A 22492-nucleotide genomic window follows, 5' to 3' on the forward strand; every position below is an offset into this window, starting at 1 on the left:
TTGAACCAGATCATTTTCTGTTGACTCAGAATGCCTGGGTCATTGGATGGGTGACGGCATAGGGACAAATGTTTCTCCTTTGTTTGAGTTGCGAGTGGTCGTAGATTATCTGTAATGGCGACAAATGAGATTACTCCTTTTACCTTAATGGAACTGTTGTAAATGACAGTGTTCATCTGTTTTTGTATTGAGAAAATCAACTGTGGCTTTTTTATGACTGAAATTTGTCGTACTAGGTGTGTACCTAATTTCCTTTAAAAGCTAATAAAGAAAGAGTGACACGGCTCTTGCAGACAAGACGGATTGCTTATTTTATTTTTCTTGCTGGTTCAGTAATATACTTTTCTTTTTATTTGAACACAATTTTTATCTGCAAAACAGTTGCATAATTGAAATGTGTGGTTTTCGGTTCCAACTGGATACGAATCTGATTACTCCTAGTCCGCTTTTTTGAAGCAATTATGGAAGCTGTCATGTTCGAAATGTGAATAGAAATGCAATTCAGACTTAATGCAATTACAAATTCAGATATTTGGACGATTTCGTCCTATGGGGGATTTTAACAAAGGAACAATTAGGTTTAAACAAAACGAAAGTATTTTTAGTAGAGCACATGCTAGCCTAACTTAGACAATTCGATGTCAACGATCTTAAAATGTGTCAACTCTGCTTAAATACTCAACATTTCCGTAAATTCTCCTCCAGAAATAAAGTTCTATATTTATGAAGTCTGTCCCGTGTGAACGTTGACATACTCTCTGCCGATTTACACCTGGATTATATTTCTTCCAAGCCGTCTCCGCCTCAAAGTATCTTCGCTTGCATCTCTCGTCCACGTTATCAAATGACGCGTCGCTGTGTTAATAAAAAGGGTATTTTTGACACCAAATTCTCACAGAATCATTTTCCCTTTGCAAAATACGTTGGGCTGGTTGCTTTCTTGGTATTTTAAACTTCTTGAAAAGTATGTAAATAGAGAAAAATATCTAAGAAGTCTATGTTCGTGCAAAGCAGACATAAGCGCGTACGGCATCAGATAGCATCAACACTGAAATAATCGGCGGGACTAAAGTAGCAGTCACGGCCATGTGCTCTATGTTTTAATAAAAAGCGAAAGCCGACAAAATTATGTTGGCGAAATTTTACGAAAATAGATTCTTGCATAAATGTAGTTGTTGGGGAACGCAATGAGAACTTAATATGGGAGGCCATGAGTGAGTTGCTCGAGGATGGAATTGTTACTGTTGAAAATGGAAGTTTCGAAAATGTATTTTTCTTGTTAATTGTTGCTTTGAGAAGTGTCTTGCATCTAGAGAAATGTTATCGAATCTGAAGATTATTATTCACTCTAGCTGTGGAAAATATCTGAAGAATTTGGGCACAGCTTGAAAACTTCTGCTACCATTTGAGTATATTTTGAGATATTCCATTGGGTTATCGTCCTAATCATCTAGAACCGAAAACGAAAAATATAGGGTAATGGCTTACATTTGCTTAGCACGTCCAGTGCCCACGCTATTCGCGAATGCATCAGGTGTAGGCGAGGGCGCTGAATGTATTCGTACGTATTGACGTGATTAAGTTAAAAGTTTCCGTGTATTGATGAATATCTATTGTTTCCAAGCAAGAATTTCCATGAATAATATGGAAATTGTGACGTGTATTTATGCCTGTTTCATTGTTAGTATCGTGATTATTAGATTTTTCTCTCTTGAGCACGATTTTTTCTGCAAACATGAAAGAATTTTAGGAAAGCTTGTAATATTGGGTTGGTGAAAAAGTAATGCCGTATTTGTGATCGAATTTTAACGCTTTACATACTTAGAATTATCCGATTTAAGTCAAATATGCGCCGTTTTATTCGCAAACTTGTTGCCATTTGGAAGGAAACTCCCTCTTATAAGAGGGAGATAATGGAGATTGTGCTGTGCGAATCATTACAGTATCGGACCCAAAAACTTCACAAATTTTTTTGGCCACCTTCGTTGCATTGTTACCTCTCAGGTAGTAAAAATGTAAAATATGGCGAATTTCTTCCTTGGTGGACTCCATCTTTGACGCGCTATAACTTGAGACTGAAACGTACATAAAACTGTCAAAGAGACACCTGTAGCCCAGATTGTCGTCTTCAAATCGCCGTATAGTGTGACCCGATGCGATAAGTACAACACAAGATCTGTTTAAGTGTCGCCATCTATTGACAAAATACATTATTTTTTCCCCAATATATGTCTAATGCACGTCATTAGATGGTTAGATGTTTTATACGTTAATTTTGCTAAAAGGGTATAATGGTATTAACCCTAGCCAAGTGCGGAATTCAAGGTGATTATAATCGTAATAATAATAATCGGTGGCGCAACAATCCATATTGGATCAGGGCCTTGAAGTGTGTTAGAGCATCATGCCCAAGGAATTCTCCTAAGCCATATAAATTCAGAGGGTTATCCTGGTTTTCGTGGTCCCAGATGGTAAGGTTTCGTCGCTGAAACCACTTCAGATGATTCCTCGTGAAGCCGCTGGTCTGATCGCTGTAATTAAGCCTTGGGGCATTCCCCTTAGGGGGGGGGGGGGCAATAGTAGTCTTGGCAACCGGAAACAATGATTTACACGATAGGGTAAATTATTCACACAGGGTTTTTCAATATGTGCGCACATACAGGATGCAAGGGAAGGTCTGTTTCAAAATTAATATGACTTGAATTTATAAGTGAATTGTATAATTCTAATTATGGGAAATTGATGTACAAAGGATGTACAAGCCAACGTCGCTTCTGAACGGGACAAAGGCTGAAGAAGAAGCATGTTCTAATCAGAATTTTTTTTTCTGTGGTGTTTTCCAAAACTTACAACAATAGGTCACATATTATTCATTAGTAATTTCGTTCCAAGCCTCTTAAAATTCTTCTATATAATTGCATCGTTGCCCAACTCAATTCAAGACTGACCTGTGTGTTCAAAGTCTACTTGTCCCGAAAATCAGAAAATTATTCCTGACCTGCGCTTGTGCCCAAAATTGTTGAAACGTAGAACAGTCCTTATTTTCGCGCATAAAGCTTCAAATGTCTCGAAAAATATTCTCTCAACTCAAAGGGAAATTACAACGCCAGAATATGACTGAACATTGCGTGTAAATGAAGAACTACGTTGTCCTGTGGGTCGGACATCCATGGACGTGTTGATGATAAAAAGGGATGTGACAATCGATAAAGGCACACATTAAGGAAAGGCGATAATTCGATTGTTGTCTATTATGTACACTGTCGAATCCACTATTCCAGAATGACCGACAGGTGTGTCACCTTTGATGTATAGGCATGAGGCAGAGAACAGTAAAAGAGTGCAGGTTTCTCTGGAAGTCTTCGGGGAACTGAATTACGAGGAGTGATGAAGTAGTAATGAGCCATTTCCTTGTTAATATTTCAGAATTTCTGGGATTTTTGTGATGAGGAAACAAGTAGAAATCGTTGGAGATTGGTTCGGGAGAATGCGATGAATGATTAATTCAAAGTCCAATTTAGAAGCAGCCATTGCAACTATGCCTTAAGTTTACCTATCAGCAATAAAATGGAGGATGGTCGAGGAGCGTAAAGAACTGAAGGTGAACGCTATGCGTTTGAACCCCGATACCGCGGAAAATGTCAGGATGTGAATACATTGTTGCGATAGTCCGGGAACCAAAATTTCAAATAATTACTCTCGATGGTCCTCTGATTGACATTAACGGTAGAATCCTCTTTCAAAACGAGCATGCATTCGGCAGCGTCATAGGGGGGGGGGGGGGGGACATTTTGGAGAAACTATTAGCTATTATCTGAACGACATATGATGGCGCGAAATGTCACATGCTGCATCAAGGCAAAATTTCGAATGTGTCACTGATACTATTCCTTTCTACTATCGGTTGCGCTCTCCATCTTGCCTTGTTCGAACGTTGATCACAGCGTTCCCCAAAGACCTCAGAACCAATATTGAGTTGGGGTTCTCTCTGTGTTGTTATATGGGAGCAGCATATGGAAAGTGGCCACCATCGTTACTGAATTCCAAGCCCATGTTAACACCTGTCTTTGCGTGTCATCTGTGTACTTTGGCACGAGAAAATGTCCAACGATCGGCGTACGGGCCAGTCACCGGTAGAGGTATTGATTAGAGGGTGGAAATGAGAGTCGCTAGGCCGTCACATTTTAAGAAACTGCGACGAATGCATTGTTGGTTATGCCTTGCAATGGAACTCACTTTCCTAAAGTGGCCAATGAGTAGGGCTTCTTAGAATCACATGGCGCAGAACAGTAGAGAAAGTAGGCAAAGGCCAGTTGAGAGCTAAAGCGCATTTCGTCGAACCGGTAACGATGGCACGACAAATCTAACCGCTACCAGAAAATCCAATCCACGGAGATAACAGTCAGGTAAAAATTGAGCAAGTGATATCCGAAAAGGGATATACCTTAGGCGCAATCGTGGAGATTGATGATGCCTTTAATTTACCTACCTGCGGGGAGGGGCTCCTTCTGTTCTGTTATGCTTCTTGGTAATAAACACCACACCATGGCTCCTGGATGACGCAAAGATTTTTGCGCAAACATTTGAGGGCGACCGAGCCGTGATAATTACCGACAACTTCGTAGATACAGCAGTGGATGATTGCTTGACTGCAACGCTGCACGCAGTTGGTGTCTTTCTAACGGACTACGAAATCTGGACTAGTTATGTTCACTAGGAGCGTTAAGTATGCAACCTAGTGAATCCAGCCGGTGCAGTCAATTATTTAGGAGTATATTTCGATTCTTAAGTTAAGTGGAAGCATCATATCTTGGAGAAATACCAGAAATCCTGCAAATTGCTTGGGTGTTGCAAAAGTGGCCGTAGAGTGGTAGAGCGCTTGCTCGTTCTGGACGCCTATCCACATGATGAGATACGGTGGTCTAAAATCGCCATTGCAGCATAAGAGAGATTGCTAGTGAACTTAGGTGTTGCATATGGAACCGCTCAGCACATTGTGGTAGAAATTCTGCGTATGAGACGCGCCGCATCCTGGTTCGTCTCAAAAGGTTGGAATTTCGGGCAAAATCAACATTGAAAGACGGTTGCTTAGGACATGATATCTGAAGCGAATAATGACCCGACCTTCATGAAACGCATAATTACTGGTGGTAAGATGTGGGTTTATGAGTTTGATGTGTGGCAAGTCAACAATCGTCTGAGTGGTGCTTCGACGACGAGTCGAAGCTGAAAAAGTAGAATGCGCCAAGAGAGCTTGTATCAATCAAGCCAGTGGGTATGGAGTTGCCACAAGTGAATAGTGATATTTGGCCGATTCAATGAAACATTCCTGATGTTGACGCTAGGGCAAGTGAGGCAGCTGACAGGCTGGCTCTTCGAGAGGCTGGATCCACCATGGTGAAACTAGCGCTAGCATTTGGGATGCGGCCATCGACTGTCACTACTCTGAAAGGTAAAATAGGAAGAAGAATTCACGCAGTCGAATAGAGAAATTCGAATATTTGCAGTAGGCGGAAATGTTTGTGAATAAACGCTAGAGCTGCAATTTTGTTCTCTTAAGAAGTGGGACATGAAAACTCTAGTGGGGGTGTGGTGATTTTGGCTATATGCATCTAATGTGGGAAAGAGGAGATGGCCCTTGAGATCATATGTATCTGCCTGGTTCTCCTCAGACGTTCGCAGATTCATAAAAGCCTGCGAACGTCGCAGATGGGAGGGCATTGAATAAGCGAATTTAAGGGATAGTAATTATAATTGGGCTTAACAGAAGGCCTAATTACTTGTAGTTCCCGCTCCCCGGACTAATCGGACAAATCGTTTGCCACATAAATTCCATTAAAAAAATGGAAGGTGGATACAACACACAGGGCAATGTGTGTAGTATTTTCATTTCGATGTTCTTTCATGAACATGACCTTCAATAAAACGGTGTCGTTGGAGGCATAATTCAATGTCTTGTACAGAAAATGGGAGTGCAAAACTAAGATTCACCGGGGATGCCCACGGGAATGCCTCTTTTATTTATCCAAAATCAATGGAAAACTCCTAAAACTTATTGATAACATTGACCTTATGACAAGTTTTGTACTTGAGGAGGATCTCCTGACATTGTCGTTACTTTCCCCATGACCCCATTACATGTTTGGCGGTTTTCGAATCGAATTTATCATCCAGATCTCCTGCTATAAGCACACTGTTGCCTGTGAGATTCTTTTATACTCTTTTCTTTTGGAAGTCTCGGTTCCCACAAAACGACGTAAGACTGAAATGTTTTTCCGTCTTGACCGGGGCGTGTGACTTGCTTGAGACTAAAAAGAGCTCCCTATGAATTTTTGAGCATTTAAACTAAATTATACCCAAGCTTGCTTTCAAAGGGCATATCAGCGTAAGATAGTAAAGCGCCATTTGAAGAAAGTGAGTTCCATCGATTGAGGAATTCTCGTTGAAGCTGGAAAAATCTGGTTTTCCGGGGACTATCGATATGGTTATCTAAAAGCCAATGCGTATCTAAGGCGTGATTACATTTCTCGTATCTAGGCGCGACTGTTAGTGTCGCATTATAGTGGAATTAGGAAAAGAGAATACTGTTGCTATTCAAGGTTGGGGGGGAAGTTATCTCCGTGGATTTGTTGATGCAATGGAGATAAAAGTATCGATTCTTTAGCTGCATTTAATTCCTGTTTTCCGCCCTTGATAAATATGACCGCAAAGTTCTGCATGTTTAGCTACTTTAAATTATTTCCGCTAAAGTTATTACCAAAGGGACTACCAAACCGTCCATATCTGAAACACGTAACTTGTGATCCCCGACTTGCAACCTATTCGGGCAGAAGTTTAGTGGCTATATTTCATGGCGTCTAAGCATCATATAAACATTTCAGTTCAAATTTTTAGCCATCACCATGTATATTGGACACGTTACGTTACGTTACGTCATTGTTGAAATAGGAATGAACTGTACATTCTATTTCACATATCATTAGCATAAAGATTCTCCAAAGGGTCAACGACACATTCCGTAAATAGCACTCAGTAATCGAAATGTTTTTACACGCCGCAGAAGCAATATTGCAGATTATGCAAGATCAGCAGTTTTTATTTATCACTTTGTGCGTCTCTACTGATATTTGAAGGCAAAACATGCAGTCGCAATAATATACAACACGAGGAAGTTGAATTTCAATTCACCAGATGATTTGTGTGCGGAGACAATTGAGGTGGACTTGTGAAGGTGTTAAGTCAACTTTCTACACAAACATGCCCGCCCTTTATTTCTCGTGTAAGACTGTATGCTTCCAAGCTACTCATGAATTTCTTTAATGGAGCACACAACACGAAGTGGCAAATAGTGTACAAGTAATGCATGGAGTTGCTTGGAATACTCTGAGACTGTGGACAAAACTAAAGTTTTCGTATTCAGATCTAAATATCTTTCGTAATTCATACGAAGAAGAATCTATCTACTCGCCTGATCTTCGTCGTAGCAATGTTGTCTGTATTATCACGATTTATTTTTGCATATTTGGTGTAACGTTTATACTATCAAGAAACGTACTACGTATATTCCCTTATTCTATATGAAACACGTTCTAATTGCAAATGTATATTTTTATTTTGGGTCTTGTACCGTCATAACTTGGTCCGCGTTGAATGTTTTTTAAATAGAACATTTCCTAATTTAGATTTAATTGAAGCTCCGCAATACCTCAAAAGAGAATGAAGGCTGCAAAAAAGTTCCTTGCTTGTCTTTTACGAATTTTCTTCCTTCTGAAACGAATGTCGACGGTCTGATTTTTCATTCGCTTTTTCCGTATTATGTAATGAAATTTTCGGGAAAATAAAACAAAGATGACGAACGATGAGGACGATTTTCACTTCTTCAGTCGTTTAATAATGTCAGTTTAAACGAGATTTTTTTAATATTTTCGGCCAAGCAGCCGGCACTTTTTATTTTTAGGCCAACGACATGTGTATCTTGCCCAACGTCCATGCAAATTTATTTGGATACTTTCTGGCATTTCTTTGAGAAGTTGTTGCTAATTCGAAGCGGACGAAGGGTTAGGGCAAAGGCGAAATGTACAACACGCGAAAAGGAAGAACAATAAATGGCAATTCCTGCGATAACCGAGGAAAAGCTTTTCGCCTACTTGAGGAAGCAATTTTTCGTCGGAGTCATTGAATGATAGGAAGTAAAAATACAAATGGAAATTTGAAACAATGTCATGAATGAAATCGATGTTCGTGCTGTTTACGCGCTTATGGTTACTATGTGGTAGTTCATTGATCCGTTCGTAGATGGAACGACGAAATGAGGCAATCAACTCAAAATATATTGTAGCAAGCGTTTCCGGTGTAGGTGAATATTTTGTGGAAGAGGCCGTTTGCATTGCAAATAGATTTATTCAAGGGTAGGATGGAATTTTATGTTTTGGGTAATAATCTGTGCTGGATTTGCAGATTACGCGTTGCTGAAAAATTGTTTTCCATAATGTTCATCGGTAGAACTCAACGAAGTAGAGGCTAATTCGTTTGTATTTGAGCGAAAGTATACAACAACGAATTCCATAGTGAAGTTAGCTCATTTGTGTTTGAGGTGAAAATATAGAACCACGAGAAAATCAAAGATTGACGTACAAGAAGCAAAGCAATTATCCTCATTACAAAAAAAGCATTTGTTTTCCCCATACCGCTGCTGGAAATGTATTACACAAGTTTTCTAGGTCATCGCCTCACGTGGTGTATTGATTCTTTTATTTACGTTTGTTTGAAAACGTAGAGCGAACCAAGCAACCGTACTCTTCAAGGCCTCATTCTCATATTGTAGTAAGTTTCTTCTTGCCTCGTGCTTTGATTCAATGTTTATAGAGTCGAGTTTTTCATGGAACAATGGACGTAAAAAATTGTCATTGTTGAGTTTCTTCTCAGCTGCTTCTTGCATAGTAGATGCGCTCGTTATGCGAGTGAAAATTGATTTGGATTCCTTTTGAGCTATGAGTAATTGAGTGGGTATTTTAAAAATGATAGTTCTGTACCTTTCTCCTTTATTAAAACTTCTGTCTTCAAATATATTAATGTTTCAAGGATTTGGTGTTCAAATTTGGAGGGTAATTTTTTCTGAATCGTCTCTCCTCTCTCCCGCGCTAATATACATATTTTCATAACGAGAATATTGTGTAAAACACGTCACGTTTCTTATTGTTTTCTTGTATTTTTCGTTTCTTTGAACTCATGAGTCGATACATGTACCCGGTTCAAAGTGTTGTTTATGTGGTTTCAAAATGATTCATCTAAAATCTTTGGAGTCGGGAATTATCATGAAAATACATATCAAAACGAAAGAATAACCGTTTTACTTTGAGTAGCTCTTGTAAAAGATTTTACCATTTTTTTGCCCAAAATATACCCTCCTGGAAACATAGGAGAGTATTGTTCCTCCATATAGGATTTTACTGTGAACATTCAAGTTCATACGTTAATTTAACCGTAGCATTTTTACTTATTTGTGGAACATAAGGCGGTTCAATGTTTTCATCATTGAACTAAGTACCGAGTAAATGAACATTGGCTGGAAACTTTTTTATTGTAGTATAAACATTTTATAGGCACAGGGCAACGACCATTCTTATGATTCACTTCGACAGACCGTGGAAAGCTTGTCTGAAGAGAGCTTGAAGTGATTTTATGCTAAATGGCAGTGGGTTGTCTTGCGATCTTTGTTGTTCAAAATTCGTATTCGAGATTTTTTTTGCTCTGGTACGTAATGCTTTTTTTTTAAACAAAACCTTACTAGAATCGGTTTACTGTCTGTCTGTCGGTCTGGCACATATATCATCTCAGAAACGACTACTCCTATTGTTACGAGATTTGCTAAAAAATGTGACTTGTGAATCCCATTGCATACAGTGAGTAAGAAGGGATTCTATACATGCAAAAGGGGCGTTTAATTTTTTTGTTTACCGAGCATGATCTTGTGGAGTATCAAATGAAAGGTCTCAATAAGCACTTTCCGAAACCGATATTAGTTTTTAGATTGGTTGCAAAGGGGCGGAGTGCAAGGGTGCGAAACGGGTTAGTTACTTCAAGGGCCCGTTTTCCGAAACTACCAAACCCATCGTCTTTAGACAGTTTCGTAGCAATATCAGACGATTCTTACGATCCTTAACAGACTCGTGGATAAGTTTCGTGTCCTGGTGTGTCGGTCATACCTTTTAATCTTATTTAATAAGGTTTTGTAGTTTGGTTTAACTTTATTATAACCAATTCATTGTCTATTGATACAAAATTTGATGACCAGGTTTGAAATGTGAACGTCCGCGAGTGACATGAGTAACATCCTCCATGCAAAAAGCGGGGTGTATTTTTTTTCACCAAATATGATCATGAGGAGTATCAAATGAAAGAATTTGATTAGTACTTTCCGGGACCGGTATTAGCTTTGACTTTAGTTGTGGAGGGGAAAGCGCTTACAACTGATCGCTTATTTTACGAGGCCATTGTCAGGAACTACCCAAACAAAAAATCTCCCTGCATACCGATATCTGCTCAAATAAAGTTACTTTTATATCTTTGGTATATTACTATAATTTTTGATAATTGATTGTAAACCCTCTTGAGTTCATCCTAGAGTCATAAAATGAGAAATAATAAATGCTGTGACATAAAACATGATACTACTAAGTTTGGTGAAAATTCAACCATTATTCAGAAAGTTATAGTAGCTCAAAGTTTTGTGTAAATTTACTTCCAACCAAAACACTGAAGTGAAAAGTGTAACATGCTAAATGTATATGTACATTAAACGTTACGTGCAAATGGAAGAGTTTTACACTTCGAGCTGAGGGGATTTTGATTATTTTTGACAGCACTTTGTAACATCTTTAGGTCTCAAAAATGGCACTTTTTTGCTATTCTTCTGGCGTTTTTTTTTAGAACGAATAGTGTTTTTGAACTCATGAAGTATGGTCTGTTTCTCCACGTTTTTAGAACATTCTCAAGTGTACATAAATTAATCAAAACCTTCGATATTTTGTCCATTCATGCAGGTAGGGAGAGTGCGATGACCCATTATCTTCAGTCCAACTCCACTTGCGTCTCTTTACTTGCCTCTGAATTTCAAAATATTGAGCCCGTCAATTATTTGTCTGCTTTATGTTCTCAATAAGATTCCTGGCTGTGTCCGTGCAAAATATAGTTGTGGGCTGGAACCCTGCTGCTGTTCATTCAATCTGCAGATCTAGTCATTTATATGTTTTTATTTTTGTATTTTTCCCGTTTGGCGCTTGTCGGTTGCTATCGCTGTCGGTTTTGTGATCGATTACCTGCTGCCACCATTGGACGAACCATTCGTTTATTTTGCGCAGAGATATATTTTGATGCTATTTCTTCTTCTTCTTTCTTTTAATATCAAACTTAATAGCTGGAGGTGAGCTACTACTTTCATTATTTGCTATCCGGTATGAGCGTACGTCCAGGATGCTAAATGCAGCTCGCTTCTCAATGAAGACGTGATCAATTCAGTTGAAACAAGCCTGTCTCTGTTCTCGTTAATTAGGTAGTGGAAAAGTGAACAAGTCCTTTTTCGGTCTTTGCGTCGAAATTGCTGAATACTATCTGGACGTTGTTTGAGGGCAATAAACCATATACCGACTCAAAGCAACTACAGAATTCGGTTTTTACTGAGTGGTCCTTGTCTTTCCGTTGGAGCATATATGTTAATGATCCAAAGGTTGAAAATGTGGTTTTGATTGAAAGTGCACTAACTTTTTCATTGGTTGGTCTAAAGTTTGTGATCTTGCGATCTTGTGGACGCATTCTCACCTTCCAGACATTTTCCGCTTTTGAAAACACGCGCGTGTGGTTTTCATACCGGAAGTGGAAAGAAGTCGCCATGACTCCTGGACGACCAATTAGCTTCCCATCTTTCGTACTAAAGATCCACATTCTAAACATCCACTCAAGGACGACTATGGAGAGGTCATCTTTCACCAAGTATCAGGCAAATCCGTAGAAAACACTCAAGATAATTAGCAAGGCTGAGTGGCCGCTACACTAGAACCAAATACATATGATGAATGGACAAAGGTTGATCCATTGCTGCAACGTAAAAAATCTGGGGATGATCCTGGAGATTAAGTATAAGACTGAGAGTTGGGAAGACCTATATAGCTTTCTAAGTCTGCCAGAAGGCCTTTTTGAAGAATGGGTCTTCGATCAATGATGGTTCTCTGAATGTACCCAGCTGTGGTTCGTTCCATCCTAGCTCACGAAGAACGCTAGAACCAACTTTATTAGGATTCAAAGGTGCACAGGTGGTTGTGCAGCTGTTACTGTGGCTCCGTAGTCCTGTCCGCGAGATGCATTCAATGTACATCTAAATTTCCTCTCCTTGGATCTCCACAACAAATACGCTGTACAGTGCTGTCAGACTACGTGATTCCGGATGTTGGACAGCGAAAACGTACGGCAATAGTAACATCCTCAACGAAAATTTCGGGAAATCTGTGCATTTTCACGGTCTAGGTTGCACGTGGGCCGAGCTTCAAAAGAGTGGGTTTTCCAACCAGGGTATAGTGGAAGACCTGTGACATGTTGCAAGGTTGTGGCACAATATTCTTCACCGGAAGAAGAAAGATGGTCTGTAGACCTGCTGGAGGGATTTCTCGGATTCACACAATCTAGCTGAGTTGTACTGTCGTCCAGGATTCGCCAGTGTACCCCAGGTGGAGCTGCTGGCACTTATGAGTTTCCTTGAATGAAATCCTTACTGTATTTCTAGTGGATAGTTTTTGAGTCAAAGTTGTGCAAAACCGTGATCATGATTATGATTGTCATTATAATCAGAAAAGAGCGTGATTTTGTGATTACGCGATTGTGTACCTAATCACCGGCCATGATTATGATTGCAATCATGAAATCGTAATCACCGCTAATCATGGATAATTATATAATCATGGAATCATATGAAATCACCGCAGTTACCATTAGGAGGGTTGTTTGTGCTCTGTGCAAGTGTTAAATGATTTGCAAATATTTTAATCACCAATTTAGTGGATTAGAGAGAGAGTAGAGTAGAGAGTAAGTAAGAATTGGTTTAGTTGTTGATTGAATTTATGGGCGCATGCGTTCGAGAGTTATGTAAATTGAAACAGGAAACCTAAAAACGTTTTGTGCTGATATAAAAAAAAGTCGCTTTAAAAACAACTGAATTTCTGTTTGTCTGTCTTTGATGACTAATTTATTAGCAACGACCGAGACTGAAAACTCCTATAGAGGCACAATTTTGAGTTTTTCTTTCAAGAAGGATTTGATTGCGAAGGCGGCCTCTTTGCTGGAATACTTTTATTTTTCAAGGTTGTGTGAATCCCTCTACATATAGCAAATTGCACCATTTTTGTGTTGAGTTTGTGGGGACTCGCAATACATACGAAAGAAAGGTGTAAATTTTTTTTCATATGTCATGTGGGTAGTACTTTTCGAAGCTGATTTTATTTCTGATATTGGGTGGACCATAAGAGAGTGAGCGATCTATACATTGTATTGCTAATTACTATTGATACTAACAATTTGTTTTACCCCACATTTCTCTTTAAGACAGAAAATTAGGTAACATCCTTAGATCAAGCAAAATGTGTAGGTTCGTATGACTTAGATAGGACCCATAGGATCTTATAACAAGTTGGAATACCGCAAGCTCGCGCTTCGGGTGTAAAGGTTTTGTGTTCATCTTATATAAGAAACTTCAATGCACGTTTTTCAATCCATCTACATCCATGCCAAATTTTGTACTTCTGGAATGGACATAAGGGGTTTGGCGGATAAATTTCTAAAATGTGGAAATATACTATTATTAACTTTATTTGTGCAGATGTTGGAACCGGATGTATTTTGAGGCTTAGATTTCGTAGAGATGGACCACTGATTTTTTTCAGATTTTTCGGTTGGATAGGTTCTGAGAACCAGACCTGTTACACTTTTTGATGGTCATATTTTGCGCCTTCATCCCCATATATTTCACTCGATATCAAATATGGAACCAGTTTCGAAAAGTATTAATTGAGCCTTTTCATTCATTTTTATGAAAAAGAATTTTGCACCCTCCATTCACATGTCTGGGGAGTCGATATAGTGTGTATCTTTCTGGACCCCCGCCCGTAACGGACTCGATACGCAGTGTACCCTCGGCTTGTAAACAGGATCCATTTGTTCTTCCCCATTTGTTCCTGTTGCGGGTTAGCCAAGTGTAGATACGCTCTGTATAAGAAAAAAATAATGGCAACCGAATTTTTTGAATATTTTTCTCATGCACAATCTGGTTATATTAAGCAAATATAACCGTCAGTGTGCCTGTTGTATGAGGCGAACAAAAGCAATTGCCTAAGCCATACATAATTTAATAATAGTTATTTTAAAACGCATATCCTGCCAATACACCAGGCAATATTCTGCCTTGTTTTGCATACCGAATGGTCGTTGGCCCCAAATCCACCAAATTTTCAAGAACATTATGCAGAATACTGCCCCTCCGCCTTGAAAGACCGTGATCAGTAACTGTCCAGAAATTTAACGCCTCTTATATGATTACCTATTTTATTCCCTCTAGTCATCCATTATGGCTGACGAGAAAAATCGAAGCCATCAACAGCACCAAATATCGCAAAGCATCCTTAATATCATCTCCTTAAACTCATCTCAGCTGGAAATCATACAAATATACTCTTTATTAAATAACGAGATCAGCTAATCGCGTTTGGAAATGTAGGACACACGATTATGATTACTTGATTATGATTGAATGATTACGTGATTACAATCATAATCATGAAAGCTTGATTATGATTACAATCACGTAATCATGATTACGATTTTGCCCAACTTTGGTTTGAGTTCACGCTTAATCAAAACCCCTGAGCCCTCTCTGGCTTTCTCTTCAGGGTGTTTAGCATCACAAAATGTGTAACTAAGAATACTGAACTTATATTGCTAATGATGATAAACACTTACGCCTTGGGCGTTCAGAATAATCGAAGTTTAGTTGCATTTAAAACAGGATCCTCTGATTTTTAAACTGGTTTCAAAAAGTTACCCTCTTTGTAAATTATCATTTTAAAGCACTGCATTTCTGCAAGATACTATTCGCCTTAATAAAATTGAGACTGCATTATTGTTTTCAAATGGACGAAAGTAGCGAATATGTCTGGCGATTTGTGCAGAAGCTTTATTGATATTTCTGGAAACATAAACCATCTCGTATTTTTTAGGCTATTGATCTTTCATTTCCTTCATGTATTTAAGTAAAGACGATTCTAATATATTTTTTCTTTTTATTTTTTAGTATTTCACTGGCAAGCAACAATAATGGGACCGGTAAGCATCATTTCTGATTTTACGAATATATAGTATTGAAAGTATTTTTCTAAGGATACGTTAGACCTTCGTACATCCAATTTTGTAAAATTTCATTCAAAGAAAACTCACTGCAATTTCATAATTATTTAAATATTTTCAATGCTAAATATTCTAGTAAATGAAATTATTCTATATAAAATATACTTATTATTGTATTATTGCTAAAGTTTCGAAAAACCCCCAATTAATTTTTAGCCTGACAGTCCGTACCAGGGTGGTGTATTTTTCCTTACAATTCATTTTCCAACAGATTATCCATTCAAACCACCAAAAGTGGCTTTTACAACACGTATATACCATCCCAATATAAACAGTAATGGATCAATTTGTCTCGATATATTAAGATCTCAGTGGTCGCCAGCATTAACAATTTCAAAAGGTAAACAAATATTCTTCATTTTATTATTTTTATTTGGAAAAGACAAAGAGTTTTGAATGGTATAATGTAATTTGCTCCAATCACTGGTAATAAATTTATGCTCGAAAGATAATGGAATGATTGATAGGCAAAGTGATGTCGGAATAATTCAATCTTCGAACTGCGATACGATATCATCGATACAACACTTGGCATGTACAGTTCTCTATCTGATTTATGTGCGAGATTTCTAGCTCGGAGAATATCTGACTTATAGTTGAAGTGCATAATTGTAATGCTTAGCGTGGCATACACACTAGTTTGTTTAATATTTGGGATATATCTGTTTTCTCTGATGAATTTTGATGCGAATCTACCAATCGATATCTCGCATTTGTTTTAAAATCATTTTCTCACTAAACTTAATAATTATATTTACATATGAGTAGTTTTCACGATTGAAAGTCGGAAAGGCAAATAAAGCTATGAATAACCCAACAGAAATCGATCAGGCCTTCATTGTCTTACACATACTTTACAAGCATTTTATCGGTTTCATTTCTACGCTAAGTAACTTATTGCGTTTGCGGTTACAATTGCTGATTATCAAAGCACTTCCAATATAAATTTATATTTTCACTGCCGCATTGAATGGTCCCGGTAGTCTTGTAGCATTATTTACGCTAAGTTAATTAGAAAAAAAAGACCAAATTGTTTTATCTCGTCAAGTATTAGGCGCTATCTCATTCGACGATTTCGCTGTGACCTTAACGCAAATTGCTATACTTATGATACGGAAAAAATTAGGAATAGGTGCTGTAAGTTTTTTACTTGTTTGTTTTCGGTACTGAGATAAAGCTATTTTTATAGGAGAAATTATTTCTATGAAGTAAACGTATTTTTTCAAGTATACGTAAACGATGGAAAGGTAAATGGTTGAAGGGCAATGTAATTTCTAGTAGATAAATTGAAATGACCGACTGAGTTGGTTTAATTATAATCCAAGTGCCACTCCTAGTTGGAAAATTACACTTAAAGTTTATTCCGACGTTACTCTTACTGCGGCGGTACTATCGGCAATAAACAGAGAAAAGGGTTGAAAGGGTATAATCTACCATGTTTAAAGTCTCGCTTCTCTGACATACGTTAGATATTCAATGTGCAAAGTCCTGCGCAAATGCTAGGTAGGTTAAGAGCCAAATCTCTAGTCGAATGAAAAAATTGTTGATAATAGAAAATAACAAAATACATAGACTAGATTTTAGATAGAAAAGTATGTTAAAGTTGAATCAACAATTAACTTAGAATCGTTCAAAGTTGGGTGGAAGATTCTTTATACCTATCTCGTTGCTCTTGACCAAGGTTTTCTTTCATTCTTTCATAATAAGCTTAAAACTATGTACGCACGAGTAACTTTTACGACTTAACGTATCCAATGAATGAAAATGTTACGCTTTTCACACAGCGTGCTACACAAGTCCCCTGCCGCTTACAATTCTTCATGACATAAGTTTGATTATATGGATGAAAGCTTAAAATCCGTCTTAGAAAAATTACAATACTTTGCTTGGAATTTGCAGCAAAGAATTTTCCAGAATCTTTCTTAAGTCAATTATGTTGTTAATTAGCTTTTCGTATGTGCTCAATCGTCTTACTTCCAATTTCTCATTGCGATTATTTTGTACCAATGTTGCCGCAATTCCTTCATGTTCTAATCAATTTTTGTTTACAATAAATCAATGGTTCTTCGCTGATGATTCGAGCAACGTCAGGTCAGATGCGAGAAGATAAATTGGCTAGAAATTGAGAATGACAGTGAATAGATCAAGCGTGAGAATGGTTGGTGCAAAATGGAAGGAAGAGTGTTAATATTGCAAATAGTCGCAGGATGATTTGAAGCGAATAATCCAATTGTATAGTGACAGGATTTCCAGAGAACATGCAATGCTAATGGTAAAGTAGATTCAGTTACCTTGGGACTGGATCAATTTCAAATCCGATTCTGATTGACAGCAATGCAAGCAAATAGAAGACAGTTTTATTGAAAATTAGTTGAAACTTTTTTGCAGTAAGCAACTAGGATATGAGAATCGACACAGGGTCATGTTTACATATTAAGCGATGTAATATTATGGTTTCCCTTCCCTTTCCTTAACTATGGTTGAGATGATGTTCGAATCAGTTTGTCTAGCAATGAAGCCTTTGAGAGTAGTAAACTTCACGTGTAACGTCCCTTCGCTTGCTGAAATCAGAGTCCGGTAAACATTTCGTCAATAAACGACTTTACCTGCGATTGCTCAATATCACATTTCGAGGTGTCTAATGCTGATATTTGCGATAAATGCTTAATCGAGTCCATTGTTTGTATTCTAATTTAAAATCCAAAAAAATCGCCTGGACTTCAATTTATTTTCAACCATGCCTTCTTAACTTCCTCGTAGGTGAATGTCTGAATGCCTAAACAAGTAGGATTTTGTGTTGTCTCTCACCAAAAAAATGTGATAGGGCAATAACCTTCATTACTGTTGAAATTCTTTAATTTATGAAAAGGAATAATAGATTTCATGGAAGGTGGACATCAAAATCCTCAGCATCAGAAACTAGGTAAGCAACATTTTCTATTTTTTTTTATAACACGTTGCCTGCGAGCTCTTCTCTGACACTGTCAACGTATATTGCTACTGCGCATTCCTACACATTTTTTTGCGGATAGAGGGCGCTTGTTTCATAGTAGTCATTTGTGATTTTACCCTCACGTGGTAAGGGCTTGCAAGGGGACAAAGCAGCTATCCCGGAGTATTTCTAAATGGAAATTAGTAATAAATGTTTGACGATATATTCACATCACCTTAAAATGAAGCCGTCACAAATAAGGGTTACGCTTATCTTCGCCCGTAGTTACCATGTTTAACATGATATCCTGTTGAATGACAAAGGTGAAGTAAGGTAGGCAAGAGAAACAGAACTTAGCCAATTCAGATTTTTAGAGCCAGCTTGCAACGTCTGCGAAGTATAGCAGCTCCCCTACCCTGCAATAAGATTTCTTTCAGGTACCCAAACGGTTGTTTAGTTACTGTCGGTAGCCTAGTCCTAGAGCTAGAGCTTCATCCTCCCCACAAATTCGAATATGCAAAGTTTGGCGGCGTAGTTCCCTATAGGCCATGGCCTCGTGCAAACCGCTGTAATCTTGTACATATTTACGCATATCTGGTCCAAAAGATGCTGGTTATCTGCAAAGATTACTCACGTGAAGAAATTGAATCATGGAAAAGACAATTTCAGGGATGTCGGCCACGTTGAAAGAGAGAATCGCTTCAGATCATTTTTTAACTTTAAGATTTGTTGGCTGACTCATCAGATCACCCCACTCATATGAAGAGTAAACGTTTTCGTCGAACATGTGACTATTTTGATCATGAGTTCGCGTCGGGAAAGAATTCTTTTTTTGTAAGATGGGCAGTCTCTGCCAAATAGTTTTTTCGAAAAAAAAAAGATATTGTCAAGTTTTAATAGAAGAGATAGCGGAGCAGGTCAAGCAGCCTATAAACCTAGTTAGGGGCTAGGAAGTAATTATTCATGTTCCACTTCCAAACACGCGAGGCTCTCTGTTCTTCTTGCTCATTGAAATGGACCAAGAACTCTTTAAAATACTGCAACATAAAATTTATTTATGCTTTGATTTCATATCGGAAATAAAAACCGAAAAATATGAATTGCTCGCACTGCTAGTTTCAGATCAAGCGGCATATAAAGCTGATCTTACAAACTTATTTCGGGTCATAAACACTGTGAACTTCAAAGCTACATTATGGAAGTAATTACTCATGTTCCCTAGTCACTATTTCCGGGAGTATAAAGCCTCCACATAGTTTTCCTTATCTTTATTTTCTCCGATTTTAAATGAGATTGTTGTAGCTTTATTATCATCACACTTATGCTGTGCAAGTGATAAGCCTAAAGCAGTGATTTATTGTTAAGTAGGAAAGTTGGAAACAAGATACGGAATAAAATCGACGGAGAAAGTAAGAAGTGAAGGGATACATAAATAGGAGACCAAAAAATCCTAAAAAAATAAATTGGTCATAAGGACTGAAATAGGGAGAATAAAGTAAATTCTAAATTCACAGTTTAAGCCTATTAGCCAGACCTTGGGCTGGGTCGAAATCACGACTTAGAGTACAATATTTTCTAGACCCAAAATATGCAAAACTGGCGCAAGGTTCACAAACATCAACCTCTGATTAGATACCATGACAACTAGTTTTCATTAAAGTAACAACCTGATAGGAGTAGACAGTAAAAAAAGAGGGGTTCCATTATAGTCCATTGCATAATTGTCATGAGGAAAGTATGTACATAGAAAGAATTAACTGAACACCAGAACAAAAAGGTCGGGAAGTGGTTATCGAAATGAATCGGAAGAAGATTAGAACACGTAAACTTTAAAGCAAACCGAAGGAGGCTAAAACTCAAAGCGGAAAGTTAATCAGCGGAGAAAGAAAGCGGACTTCAGGCGAAAACAAATTGCAGTAAAAAGTGGAAATTGATGATTCTGAAATTATCATATCCCAATTAACGTTGCGTAACTACATAAAATCAGTGACCTATTTCGTTCAAAAGAGCTTAATACAATCAGAACAAAATGTTGATTATTTTTTGATATAATTCCCTCCAATACTTATATCCTTGTCCCCTCTTTCTTTTAACTTGCTAAAAATCTTTTGATTACATTCGGAATCACATTTGCATCTGATTCTTAATTTCCTCGTTAAAGTCGGAGTTTTTGCCGCATATTGTCTCCTTAAGGCGATCAAATATATGAAAGCCAGATGAGGAAGATTTGAATTGTATGGTGGATGTGAATTCATTTCCCAGCCTAGTTTTTGAATACATACTGCAATTATCTGTACCATGTGCGGCCGTGCATTATCGTGAAGTGAATTACACCTGTTTTCAAAAACTTTACTTTGTTTTCTAGCATATTAGTATTAAATTGACTATTCGTTCGTGTTAAAAAAAAAATCTTCCACTCAAGACTATGCTACGTCTTTTCCTATTTTATATTTCTTTCAAAAAGCCTTTTCTCATTAGAGCATGGAGTTTTCTATACTGTTTACTGGTAATTGAAGTTTGAAGGTTACTTGTTAGGTAGTTGTTCAACACAAGAAAGAAATTAGAAAAACATTTTCCGGCTTTGGCTGACGTTTTTTATTTAAGGTCATATATGAGGTGAGACCGTAGTGGTTCATTGTACCCTTCATTAGTGCAAAGGGCTGCCGGAATACAGTATTTCTGACTTCAAATAAAAAACTTTGACCAAAAAGAGACAATTCCCTTCAAACTTTTTCGCCGAAGAAGTCCTGTTCAAATTTGACATTGAAGTGAATCAAGCCGAACTAAAAATGAACAAGTATAGACTAACGTACTAACCAGAAATAAAACGCCATCCAAACAAAACAATGTAATGAACGATTACAATTAGGAGCGTGGGGACAGTTTTATATGCTTAGGGGCGACAATAACGTCTTCCCTCGCCAATTTAGTCCCAGTAGGGAGAATGGTGGTTAACTAGGTACGACGTAGAGCTTCTATATGATGAACGAGACGAGGTCATCACTGACAATTTCGGAAGCTGCAGTGGGCAGATCATATGGTTTATGGGGACAGTCTGTTTTCTGGACAACAGTCGAGAGGAATAGAGGCGGAGATAACGAGAGCCAAAGGGCCGACACTGGATTTTAGTGGCTTAGAAGAAAAGGAACAATTCATATAGAGCGAATACACGCCGCTGGCTGATTCGATCCAACTTTGGACGTACATATTCACCAGGTTAGCTTGGATTCATATCTAGGTGACATTCATATGTCACCTACGAAAGTATTTTTGGGAAGGTTATCTCCATAGAATGATAAAAGCATTAACGAGTTGATTTATGCCTATCCGAAAAAATATTTCATTTACAGTAGACGAATTGGCTAATTTTCCGAACAAGAAAGGCGAGTTTTTCTTTTATGAAAATCAACATTCATTTGACAAAAGACCATGCATCTTTTCGTGACGTTGGATATCGACAACGATCGTCATATATATATTTGGCAGGCTAGCAATAGCAAGCGTGGCGATGACAAATTTGCAACTTTTTAGTAAGATCGGGAGGGGAAACGTTCACTTGAGCCTTGTTTCGTTCTGGCCAATTAAACTAACGCAGCTATCGGAATATTGCTGAATTGCTGGCATATATGCTTCTACCTGAGGTTGGGGCTCATGGCTATTTCCCTGGATATGTTACTTACGACCGTGGAAAGTGTTAGTTCCTGTTGATTGCATCCAGCATTATTTCACAACAAAGATCTGCTTCAAGTTCTCCGGCAATTTTTAAATAGGTACCCTCTGGACTTTCAACAGTTACGCCAAAATATAATGTAACTGAAACCACTGTTTATGGGCAAGTTTCATTTTAGACTACACTCACGCCGTTGTTAATTATTAATTCACTGCTATTCCGCTGAGTCCTCTTCTGTTTGTCATAATACACTTACCTAATAGCACCAATTGCTGATACTACATTTGCATATAACACACTGGTCAGTTGCCAGTTAGTACTTTCCACATCCAAACTTCAACGAATTCGGGTATGGTCTTTCGAGTGTTATCTATGTCCTACCGATAGGTGACTAATCGAGTCACAATACAATATTTTTTCGCATACCCACTACGACTCTGCTTCTA

At 38.0% G+C, this 22492-nt stretch overlaps 1 protein-coding gene across 1 annotated transcript in view; it reads left to right on the forward strand.

The window, feature by feature from the left end:
• The window catches only part of LOC119661723 (ubiquitin-conjugating enzyme E2-17 kDa), a 39507-nt gene that overhangs the window by 12435 nt on the left and 4580 nt on the right, over nt 1-22492 (forward strand). The window contains exons 3-4 of the mRNA XM_038071189.1: nt 15332-15363; nt 15601-15784. Coding sequence (XP_037927117.1) covers nt 15332-15363; nt 15601-15784 — 216 coding nt within the window. The remainder of the gene's footprint in view (nt 1-15331; nt 15364-15600; nt 15785-22492) is intronic.

This window comes from Hermetia illucens, chromosome 1 (assembly GCF_905115235.1).
Source record: "Hermetia illucens chromosome 1, iHerIll2.2.curated.20191125, whole genome shotgun sequence".
Classification (NCBI taxonomy): Eukaryota; Metazoa; Arthropoda; class Insecta; order Diptera; family Stratiomyidae; genus Hermetia; species Hermetia illucens.